General features: G+C 57.0%; 1 protein-coding gene across 1 annotated transcript; it reads left to right on the top strand.

Moving 5' to 3' along the window:
- Window positions 1–1062: 1062 nt before the first annotated feature.
- Window positions 1063–11930, top strand: LOC128918146 (TBC1 domain family member 24-like). The gene is made up of 7 exons (XM_054222046.1): window positions 1063–1184; window positions 2952–3987; window positions 4265–4423; window positions 5890–5953; window positions 7528–7623; window positions 8339–8615; window positions 9479–11930. Exons 1-7 carry the CDS (start codon window positions 1088–1090, stop codon window positions 9622–9624), a joined length of 1875 nt encoding a protein of 624 aa, XP_054078021.1. The 5' UTR covers window positions 1063–1087; the 3' UTR covers window positions 9625–11930.
- The last annotated feature ends 388 nt before the right edge of the window (window positions 11931–12318 follow it).

Here is a 12318-nt window from a genome sequence, read left to right on the forward strand (position 1 = left end):
GTGCAGGCAGAGCCTGCAGGCAGGGAGGCAAGGCAGGAACTGTCATCACAGGGGAAAAAATCAGATTTTGTAAGGAAAAAAACCTCAAAAAAATATTGAGATGCCTATAAAAATGCCCACTTTTAAGTACAGCCTGAACTGTGAGTTCTCCAGTCAGGAATGCCGGATTGGTGCGATGCTGCTGGGAGCATCTCTCAGCTGTTGGGAGGGCACTCTTCCTTCAGCTCAGCTCTTCTGTCTGTGAATACAACATACGGCTTGTAATTCTGCAAGGCATTTTGAGGCTAAAAGTCAATCAGGAACCACCATTTCAAAGCAGGACAAACTGGAAACGCTGAAGCACCACAACCGCACCTGCAGCAATCCCATTTTGTGCTCCCCGCTGAGCAACTGCGCACAAAGGAGGCACGGGGTGCTGCGGGGTGCGCGTCTGCGTCGCCCCAAATTTCCCCTGCTGCTTTTGCTGGCCGGTGCTAAAGAAGTGCCGCGAACACGGCTGGCACAGCCCCGGTGCTCCTGTCCCCAAAAAGCATCCCTAAGGGTGCACAGGGCGGTTGCAGGAGGGCGTCACTTAGTCCTCGTGGCCCCTTGTCACCCGGTCCCTGGCACTTGCTGCTCACGTGCTTCTCTTTCCGACTTCCCCGGGACCATCCAGCGGGAAGCGGTTGCAAACCCACAGGCTGTGTTGATGTTTCCTTCGTTCAAGGACGGGCAATTGCTGCGGCAGTTCCCTCACCAGCCCCCCTTCCCCCGGCACCCTCCCTGCCCCGTGACGCTGGCGAAGGGAGTGAACCCCAGAGTGGGATAATGAAGGTTATCCTTGGGAAAAATAAATGATTAAGTTAATGGTCGTGTTGTTGGTTTGATGGCTATCTCATCCCACGGGGTGTTTACATCCCCACCGCACCAGCCTCGGCACAGAATTGGGGCAGGAAGGGAGAACGCGGGCACTGGAGCTGCTCCACCCCTCGCCCTATTTACACCAAATAAACCTCCTCTGCCGGCGGGCTGGCACTCACCTTAAAAGTCAGGGCAGGTGACGGGGACAGAGGGAACCCGGCAGCAGCGTGCACCGGAGCCTGGACACATGCTGCAGGTGGGGCTCAGCCTGCCCCGCTCCCCCGGGGGGGCGGCCGGTGGCTTCCCCGTGGCCAAGCCAGATGATAACACGGGCAACAGGCAAGGTGAGTGAGCTGCAGCCGGGCACAGATGCACATCTTGCCCCAGGGAAGATGGCAGCAGGCTCTTGCTTGTGCCAGGGTGGCATCCAGCACAGGAGAGGGGCTGAGAAGACCCACGTTTCCTTCCCCAACACCCCCGGCACGAACCGGGGCAGGCAGAGCTGGAGCCACCAGCCAGTGCCCTGTGCTGGGGCACCGGTGGTCGGGTGGGCTCAGGTTGATGTTCCTCAGTACTTCGGGCAGGGCAGCACCTTCTGCGAGGAGAGGGTGAATTTGGGGACCACAGCAGTGCAAACAGCCCCGCTTCAACCTCCATGTTCATATTAGCCTGGTCCCTATGGCTAGAAGCCTGCGGGACTGGACTCAGGGGCTGTCCGTCTTCAAAGCGGGGAGTCAGGCTTTGAAGTCAGGCTGAGCAGCCACCGGTTACAACGGCTGAGCTTGCCCTGAACCAGAACTGAACCTCATCTGCTGGTTTTGCTGAATTTGAGCAGGGGCCAAACTGGACCAGAGAGCAGGAGTCGGAGCCGGCCTGGGAGCAGCCTGGGCTCCTGGTCCCCCTCACCGTGCCACCATGCGCTGCCACGCACGCAGCACACGGGGCCAGGACCGTGCTGTCCCCTCCCTGTCCCATTGGGGCCAGAGCAGAGAGGTTTGGCTTGGCGCAAATCCATGCTAGACTCCCCATCCCAAGCACATCCAAGATCAATACATCAGAGAATTAATGTGTGTGCTAATCAACTTTTTCCTTGACAATTAATCACTGCCCAGCAGAAGTCACCCCTGCAGAGACAACTCCCGTCTCCTACAGGGTTCAGAGCTGAGCTCTCTTGCAACTCCAAGGAAAATGCCGCTCACTTCTCTCTAGGAGGAGCTCAAACTCTGCTCTTCCCAGCACAGGGCTGGCGGCTGCCACAGCCCCGCCATGGTCCTGTGTGCAGGAGCCTCCCCCAAGGGTCCCCTGGTGACCTTCTCTCTCCAAGGGTCTCCCAGGTGCTCGCCAGCCCCTGCGTGTGGTCCCCTGGACTGGGTTTTCTCCAGGTGCATGGGGGGATGCGGGATACAGGAACGCTTTTGCATCCCACAGACACCCTTGGTGAGCCCCTCTAGCTGCAGCACCTTCTCCTTGCACCTTCTCTCTGGCACCCGAGGCAGTACAAGAGCGAGCAAACACCTGAGGTTGGCTTTGCCCACTCTGTCCTGGGCTGCCAGACCCAGACAGGACGTTGCCTCCTGCCCGGCTCTGTCCTTGGGAGGGGACACGATACAAACCTCGGCATCACTTGGCCCTCCACTGCCCATCAGGTCCTCCCTCGCCCCTGCAGCGCTGGGCTGGGACCAAGCTGCTTGTTATCTGCAGTGCTGTAACGCTGCTGCCCCACAGTCATCCCCAGGGGACAAGGACTGTGTCCCCTCTGCACCCCCCTCTTGGCAGCTCACAGGCTAGGAAGGGAAATCAGGAGCTTTTTGAGGGGTGCAAAGCCCCTCAGGGTGTGGAGATGCAGCCCTGACACCCAGCCGGTAACTGGCCCCATGCTTCCCTGAGCCCCTGGACAACAGTTTCTCCAGGGGACTGAGCCAAGGAGAGCAGGAGAGGGCAAAGCACGCAGCTCCCACCAGGCAAACCCCCCTGAAAACCTTCCCTTTGCAGGGTGGTGAATAACTATCGAAACACAAGAAGTTGCTGTAAGACTTCAAAGCGTCAGCCAGGGTGAAACGCTGTCAGCTGGGGCAGTGAAGCGTGTTGAATAAAAGGTCTTTGTCCTACAGAGATGTTTGGCTCATCTCCAGTCACCATCGTGATCACATCGGAGGCTGACACCTGGGACATCGACGCCTCCTCTTGTCTGGGCTGTGGACAGTTCGTGGATTGGGACAGGATGCCAGACCCGGAGCAACAGGCACATATCCCCCGAGACATCCTCAGCAAGCCCCCAAAGGAGCTGAAGAGGCTGGCAAGAGAAGGTTACTGGGCAGCGAGCCGCTCTCTGAGAGCTCAGGTCTACCACCAGCTCATCCAGCAGGTCGCCTGCCGGCTCGTCACCCCAGACGCTCTCGTCTACAGGGACGTGGCAAGTCGGCTCTTTGGGAAGCTGAGTGTGAGCTCCCACCCTTTGCCCGAATTCCTGGAAGGATGCTCCATGCCCACATATTGCCTCAACCTGGAAGGGGTCACCGCCTTGAAGAAGATCCTCATCTGCGTTGGCAACCTCTTCCCCGACATAACCTACAGCCCGATCCTCCCCTCTCTGGTGGCTCTGCTGCTGCACTACAGCGAAGACGAAGCTCAGTGCTTCGAGAACATCTCTCGCCTCATCGCCAGCAACGCTCCCCACACCAGCTACATTGACCAGTCCTTCCTGGCTCACCAGGCCTCCTGCATGACTTTTGGGGATCTGGCCAACAAGCACTGCCCAGCAGCTCACAAACTAATAGCCAGCACCTCTGAGAATGTCTTTGAGGTCTACTCCGAGTGGTTATCATGGCTCTTTCATGACCTCCCCTTCAATTACGCCATCCGCATCTTTGATGTCTACCTGCTGGAGGGGCAGAAGGTCCTCTACCGCATTGCCCTGGCCTTGCTGAAGCAGTACAGGCTCTCTGTGACCTCCGCCGAGCTGGAGGGGACCGATATCAAAGCAGACCTGCAGGCTTTCGTGCAGAACATTGCTGAGCACGTGACTGTGGACAAACTCCTAGAGAGAGCCTTTGGCATCCGGCTGTTCTCCCGCAAGGAAATCTGGCTCCTCCAGATGGCCAACAGGAAGGCGTTAATGGAGAGGGGCATAACCATGGTGCAGAGCAGGTAAGGAGTCTTCTCTTTGCCAGCTCTTGGGGCTAAGCAGACAAAATATGAGTTACAGCGGAGATACAATATGGGGGGAGCTTCAGGTATCTCCCGTAGCTTTGGCTATGCTGGGTGCCTCAGCCCCTCGTGGGGGACCCTGTTAGGAGGGACTGTACAGCTAGAGCTAGCGATGTTCACAGAAAGATCACGATGCAAAATGCATGACAAAACCTGATCCACAGGGGCTGCACCCCTAAAAGCAGACAGGCAGTAATGGGTGTCCTCCCTCATGCAGGCAGTCCTTCCACCTGGCCGTGGACATGCAGAACTTCAGCTCCAGCATTGTAACGGCTCAGGAGATGCGCATCGTCTGGTCCTGGATCCCTGAACGCTTCTCTCTCTTCCCCCCACTGCTGCTCTTCTCCACCTCAGAAGATGGGTGCAGCCTGCAGAGGTAAAGCGTCATCTGCCCGTCCGGTCAGGTCAGGTCGGATGGGCCAGGCGTAAAACCGGGTAGAGGTTGGTGGCGTAGAAAGGAGCAACATGTAGTGTCCATGAGGTACACCTGAGGTCTCCTGGGGACTCTTTAGGGCCCGCTTCAAAATCTTGAGTGTGGTCTGGGCCAGCGCTGGCTGTAGGGGAGAGGGCTGAGGCTCGGTCAGATGGCAATCAGCAACTCGGCACTGCACGGGGAACACTGAGCCCTGTGGGTGTGCTGTGCAGGGGACGTCCCCATGCGCCATGCTGTGCCAGGCATGCTACGATCGGCCAGGTCCAGCCAGCACGCCAACCCCAGGGCTCCAGCTCCCTCCCAGTGGCACAGAGCACAGGGCGGCTGCTGGGCACTGCAGTCAGCGCTGCAGCTCAAAATTGAGTTGGAAAACGAGTTTGCCATTGACTTCCCAAGCCATGAAGCAGCAAAAGCCTTCCAGTGGGCTGAGGCTGCCTCTGCATGAGTGTTTTCAGGCAGGAAACCCAAACCTGCTCCTCTGTAGGAGCACATTGAGCTGAGAGGTTGCAATGGCAGAGCAGGCAGAGCTCGGGGCAGCAGCAGACAGGGTGTGGGTACCTCCTGTGATGGGGAGGACATCAAATCCTCTAAACGCAAGCTAAGAGAGCCCAAGTGTCATGGCCAATGCCCCAAATTGCTATTAAAAGACCAGTGTGAGCACTGGAGACAACCTGGGGCCCAGTAATATCCCCTGGCCATGAAGCAAAGGGTGGGTGGGAAGCAGGGACATCCCTGCAGTGCTCAGTGCCGGGGCATTTCTCTACTGAGACGCAGGTCACCGCCGACCGGGAAGGGATGCCGGGTTGTCCCAGGACTGGGTGCTGCCCATGCCACCCCAGTTCTCAGGGTGGTGTTTAAAGGTGGGTCTGTGACTGTAGTACCTCCGTTAGCACCACGAGCGTGTCCCCCCAGCCCATGAGAGGCGAGCGGATGCCCCGCAGCAGAGTGGTGCAGCCCCATCCTGGGAAGCACAGCCCTGTGCCTTTCCAAGGCGGCAAAGGGGTGCAGAGCCCAGATTATGAAACACATCCAGACTAAAAACAAGTTCGTTTGGTAAACTCAGTCCATGATGCCTCCCCCACTAGCCTGGTGCCTGAGGGTAAGGTGGGAGGATTTAGTGTTTGGATTTATGTGAGCTATTACCTGCTTCACCAAGCAAAAATGATGACTTGAGAAGTCCCATAAGCCAACTCCCCCTGTTCCTGCACAAGCGCTGAAGCTGCTCGAGCTACATGATTATGAGTTTCTGCTGCCGTCCTGCCACGAGCTCCCTGGGGCCAGCTCATCAATAGGCTGAGGAGAGCCGCCACTGCTCTCCACTGTCCCTTACGGCCTCGTGCTCTCTGCGTGACACGCTGCGCCTGGGTCTCAGCCCCCCACCGACCCAGCCTCCTTCTTCATCTCTGCAGGTTTTACGCGTGCTGTGAAGGCTATGAACCGACGGTGCTGCTCATAAAAACAACAGAGGGGGAGGTAAGTATTGCCCAAGCAGAGCAGCGGTCTGCGCTGGTGCCGATGTGGGGAAGGGGACAGGGTGGTTGGGGAAGGGGACAAGGTGGTTGACCCCATCAGCACTTCTTGGAGCAGCCACGGAGCTTCATGGTCCCTCCCTGCCCTGTCCCGAGGTCTGTCCCAGCTCCCAGGAGAGAACAAACTCCACCTCCGGCACCAAGAGCCACCAAAGGTGGCCTAAAGGGTGCTGCTGGGGGGAAACACAGGGGGACTCACTGAGATGGAGAGAGGCCATGGGTGATACTCTTTTATTGCGGACTAAATCATGAAGTCCTTGCTAAGCAGACTTTCCTGAAATCAGCAGATGCTTTGCCTGAGCCAGGACTTGCTTTCAGTGCATTAAATGCAAGGATCTCTCCCTGATTTCAAAGGCAGCCACACAAGGGAAATGGAGGAGAAATAAGGACAGCTTTTACAATTGAAAGTCGGGAAATAACTGCAAAAAAACCCTCTTCCCAGGACTCTGAGAGCGGCTTGTAAATCCGTATTTTATCTCCCCACTCTTCATCAAACAGCAGAGGCAAGTTCTGTAAATTGTTCAGGCATCCCAAAGATTTATTGACCTACCAGTCCTGATTTCCCAAGCCTGACACTTCAGCGTGGCATGGAGATAAACACCCTGCCACCCCCTAGGGCCTTGTGCAGGCAAGAGAAGATGACTTATAAAACCTTGTTTCCTACATGTTTTAGTTCGTTTTATTCCTTCGCTAGTATACCACGGACAGGCACAATTTCCTGTCTCTCAGTAGGTCCCCTCCAGGTGTGGTCAACTCAAACACGTCCACAGCAGAGTCAACCTGTCTGTGGGTGGAAGAACCCCTGGGACTGGTTAAAAGTCTCGTAGGTAACAAAAATGTGGGCCAGCTGAGGACAAGGGACTCCCAGACTCCCATGTTCATACAAGCCTTTGATGTCTCCAGTTATTCCTCTCCGTTGCCAGGAGCTGGATGGGGCTCGGGGGTGGGAGGCACAGCTCCTACTCCCAAGCCCGGGCCAGGGAACACACCAGCTAAATCTACCAGCACGCAGCTCACTGCAATCACCTCTGCTGCCAAGAGAGCAACCCCCGCCAAATCTCCCAGAGCCCCCCTGTAGGCAGTGAAGCTAAGTGGACTCACGTCCAGAGCACCAGTGATTTGTCAGTGCAGGATTTAGCTGCCATGGCAGCCTTTCAGTCTCTGATTTCCCCGGGGAACATTGCAGAGCCCTCACCTTCCTGAACGCACACGCGATGGCTGGTGTTTCTGGGGCTTGCTCTCGTCCCCGCCATCTCAATCACAGAATCACAGAATGATAGCGATTGGAAGCACCTCTGGAGATCACTCAGTCCAACCCCCCTGCCAAAGCAGGTTGCACAGGAACGCCTCCCGATGGGTTTGGAATGTCTCCAGAGACGGAGACTCCACCACCTCTCTGGGCAGCCTGTGCCAGGGCTCTGTCACCCTCACAGGAAAGAAGTTCCTCCTCATGTTGAGATGGAACTTCCTATCTTCAAGTTTGTGCCCGCTGACAGCTCCCTGTGCTCTCTCCCGCAGGTGTGCGGGGCGTTTCTCTCCTCCGACTGGAGTGAAAGGAAAAAGAGCGGGGCAACATCAGGCTTTTTTGGGACAGGGGAGTGCTTTGTATTCACTGTAAGTCACATTTTATTTCTGGGTTTATGCTTATGGGTTTGTTTGTTGATTACTTTTTCCTTTACCCCTCACTCAGGGCATGGTGGTACTGAGCTGCTTCCCTGCCACGGTCCCACCGCTGCTCCTTAGCTGTGGCAGGAGGCAGGAGCACAGAAGTTACTGTGCTGGATCAGAGCGAATGGAGAACGAACTCCTGCCGTGGCTGAGCCAGTTTGCCCCAAGCCCTGGAAGAAACATACCATAACCCTGGGTGCATCTTGGAGCATCCTCCCAGGATGACAGCAGGGCAGCATGCATGGCAGGGTGGGTTCCTGCCCTGTTTGCTCAGGGCAGCTCCTGGGTGGAGCCTTCCCAAATCAGCCCCAGGGTCCCTGCAGAGAGACCAGGCTGAGGTGGTCCAAGAGATCCTGGGGGCAAAGTCCAACATCCATCCCATATCCCACCGGCATCCATCCAGCATCCCCCCAGCAATGTGGGCACGCAGGTTTGCCCATCTCGGGCAGTGACTGGTGAAGACAAAACCAATTTCTCAGTCACAGACGCCTCTAGAGCAGCCCTGGCACCGCCAGGACACCCTGTCCCTTCCCTGCCTCAGGTCCAGACCTGGCACACAGTATTTGGCCCCCAACCCACCCGGCCAGGCAGCACCATCTTCTCCCAGCAATGGAGAGATGTCCCAAAGGATAGGGCTAACCATCTTTCTCATCCTTTCCAGGTGCGCCCCGAGACGGAGAGGTACGAGTGGGTGTTCATCAAGAAGCCAGAGCTGGCCAAAGCTGTGCCACGCTCACGCCAGCGGTCACCTTCCCCCTCTCCCGCATCCCTCCTCAGCTCCTCCCCGGGTGGCCGCGGCACCAGCTCGAACCATCTCACCGTGCCCACACCACAGAGGAAAGGCCGTCTCTCCCCGTTTCTGGCCATCAGGCATTTCCTTCTGCCTTCCAAAACAGCCTCCATGTTCATGTCCGGGTCACGGGAAGGGATCATTATCGGTAAATACCAAACAGTGGGCACCCACCCACCAAAACACCGCTGCTTTGGCTGAAAAGGGCTCTACTCCAGATCAAAATCTGAACAGCCTGCAGAGGCAAAGACCTCCCGGTTTAGGATATGAATGTAATGTCAGGGGAGATGAAGTCATTCCCCCCTTCCTCAAATTAGCTGGAGACTGCAAACCTGCACAAGGGCAAGGATGCTCCTTCTGAGAGGCCCAGAGGGGCTCTGCCAGCTGAGGGGGAGCACCAGAGCCCAAACCTCCTGGTGAGGTTTGCACCCGTGGGGCTGCTGTGTCCCTTCCTAGCCCTTCCCTCCATTTTGTGTGGGATGGAGAGGAGATGAAGGTGAGGATCAGCCCGAGGAAGGGGCAGGCAGGGTCATCCGGAGCAGACACGCCAGCTGCCTGCCTGCGCTGCTGTCTGCTGGGTCAGGCTCGGGCACAGGGGTTGAATCTCTGTGCCCCAGGATGGCAGTGAGTCAGAAACACCTGCAGCACAGCCTCTGCCTCCCTTCCAGCCCTTGGGAGTGGGACCAGGGTGCACCTGGCTGCAGGGATGTGAGGAGCTTTCCTTTTTCTCCAGCTCTCCAAGCAGTTTAATAATTCAGCTTGTGCTGCCAGGGCAACCTCTCACACTGGCTGCCCTGCAGATCGCTCTCCGGGAGCTCTGCCTCCACGCTGACATCCCCATAGCAGAGAAGGCAGCTCAGGGCAGCCCCAGCCCAGCTCTGCGCTGTGGCCAAAGGACAGAAAGCTGAGAGATGGGTGCAGTCCTGAGAGACCTCATCGGCTGGGCCAGTGCGCCGGCTCGGGCAGCGATGGGGGGAGAGCAGATCCCGACCATCTTGCTTGTTTTTGCAGGTGGAGGGGGAGGCCAAGCTCTGTCTCTCGACGCCAACCTGCTCTGGGGGCACACAGAGCACTGCGAGACCTTCGACAACCCTCCGCTCTGCCAGGAGAACTTCAAGGTGCAGCTCTTGGAAGTGTGGGGCTTTCAAAATGCTTAGATCCCGTGGGGGACACCATGCCACCCACAGAGACGGGGACCCCTCGCTGCGCTGGCCGCCACCCCGGCCTGGCTGCTGCAGTCCCCGCCGGCAGCGCCACGGGCACCTCCACTCACCATCCTCCCCTCCACGGCCAGCCGTCGCGGTGGTGTGCAGAGAGCACAGTGCGGTGCCGGGAATGGGACTGTGGGCGCTGCCTTTGGGGACATTTGAGGTCCTCTCCTGCAGTTTAGACCCAGCCCACTTCACCCAGTCTGTCCCAGTTTAGGATGCTGGAGGGGAGGTGAGCCAGTCTGGCGGTTGTCACACCTCCCTGGCCTGTTTGTGGCTTGGGGCTCAACAGTGAGCCAGTGGTACCGCAGCAGAGGCACATTTTATAGGAATTTGGAGCCCAGGCAAAACCCAACACCGAGGTACAAAGCTCACCAGGAACGCTCTCAGACCCCGCTTCCCTGTGGTCCCAAGCCCAGCATCACCCTTCAAGCCATATGCAGAATGTTGTAGCTTCTGTGGGTTGCCAGGATTCCCCCGGGATCCCGCACTGATCATCATCCAACACAGTGCCAGAGACTCTTTTTGTCTGTGGTTGAAACTGCTGATGGGTGATTAGCAAAGTCCTACCTGGTGTTCATACACCGGCAGCCAACGAGAACCCCCCAGCTGCGTACCTGCCTTGTCATTTTTGTATTAAACTGAAGATCGATACTCACTGCAAAGGGCTGGTGTGAGACTGCCAGCAGTGAATACATATGAGCCTTAACCAACGTGCCCCGACCGCCCGGGGGTCAGGACAACAGGAGACGTGCCATTTTAAAACATGAAATGTGAACGTGCACGTGTAGCTCGGTGAGACAAGGCAACCCTCACAGGAGGGCTGCAGACCGAAGAGATACCATTCTGGCTGCAGGATGAGAATGTCTCCTATGTCCAAATCTACTTTCCACTTGTAGTTCTCTCTTTGATCTATTCCACTTCTCGAGCTGTTCAGAGCAGGAGCTATCGCAGCCTCGGTACCTGCTCCCAGCCATGGCAGGAGGACGCAGGAGCACGCTTGGCAGCAAGCTCACACCGTGCCAGTCATGCGGCGGACCGAGGAATCACTTGTAGTCTTCTGAGGGTAGCCAGGGGAGATGAAGTGAGGCACAGCCCTCTGCGCACCCTGGCCTTCACCACAGAGCTCAGATGAAAGAACACCACAGAATTACTGCTTCCCCTGCAATTAAAAAGCTCTGCTAGGGTGTCCTTCTTTCTTTCCATGACCATGTACTGGACTCTCTGTCCGGATGAACTCTCTGTCCAGAGACATGGATGAGTGCGGATGACTCTCTGTCCCATGGGGGTCCCTCTCCCTTCCCAAGAGGCTGTTTCTCCCCACCCGGAGATGCACAGGATGCACGAGATGCCAGGAAACGCCAAGCCCTTCATTAGCACCCAGCTTGTCCTCCTCTCTGCAGCCTTCTGAGTGTTTCCTTGTAAAGGGGAAGCAGGGCACGTCTAACATGTTGAAATCCCAGACGCTGGGGCTGTATCGTGCAGGCCGGGGATGTCTCCGATGCGGTGGCAGAGCCTGGGTGTCCCTTCAAGGCTGTAGGTGCTGTGTGCCTGCCAATTAGAGCCGTAAATCGCAATATGGATGTCGGTGCCCTCGTTGCATTCGCTGCCTGTAATCTGATGAGCGCCTCTGCCATTTCTGAAAGCGATGCTACAGTCCTTTCTTCTTACGCTTTATTCTATTACTGCATAAAGTTCAAAACTCTTGGAGAATGAAAAGAAACCCGAAACCACACAGGGGGAGCAGAGGGGCCGGGAGGCTGAGGGGATGAGTAATGGGATATAGAGATCTTTCACCCGTGCCTGTCATGGTTTCGGCTGGGATGGGGCTGACTTTCTTGCTGGCAGTTGGTGCGGGGCTGTTTTGGTTTGGGATGGGAATGGTGTTGACGGCACACTGGTGGTTTGGGTTGTTGATAAGCTCTCAAGGGCTGCTCTGCTCCTCTCCCCCTCCCAACCATCGATGGGCTGGGGGGCACAAGGAGCTGGGAGAGGACACAGCTGGGACAGCTGACCCCAACTGACCAAAGGGATATTCCATGCCATATGGCATCAGCGTATAAATCTTGGGGAAGAAGAAGGAATGAGGGGACATTTGGAGTGATGGCTTTTGTCTTCCCAAGTCATTGTTCCATGTGATGGAGCCTGGCTTTCCTGGGGATGGCTGAACACCCGTGTGCGATGGGGAGCAGGGAATGAATTCCTTGTTTGGCTTTGCTTACGTGCGCGGCTTTTGCTCTACCTATTAAACTGCCTTTGCCTCAACTCATGAGTTTTCTCTCACTCTTCCGACCCTCCCTACCCCACTGGGGGGGCAGTGAGCAAGCGGCTGCCTGCTCCCAGCTGCGGGCTGTGCCCTGAGAACCACAGAATCCCAGACTGGCAGGGCTTGGAAGGGCCCTCTGGAGATCACCCAAGTCCAACCCCCTGCCAGAGCAGGGTCACCCAGAGCAGGTGGCACAGGAACGCCTCCAGGCGGGTCTGGGATGTCTCCAGAGACGGAGACTCCACCACCTCTCAGGGCAGCCTGGGCCAGGGCTCTGCCACCCTCACAGCAAAGAAGTTCCTCCTCGTGTTTAGGTGGAACTCCCTATGGTCAAGTTTGTGCCCGTTACCCCTTGTCCTGTCCCTGGGCACCACTGA

This window comes from Rissa tridactyla, chromosome 15 (assembly GCF_028500815.1).
Source record: "Rissa tridactyla isolate bRisTri1 chromosome 15, bRisTri1.patW.cur.20221130, whole genome shotgun sequence".
NCBI classification, from domain to species: Eukaryota; Metazoa; Chordata; class Aves; order Charadriiformes; family Laridae; genus Rissa; species Rissa tridactyla.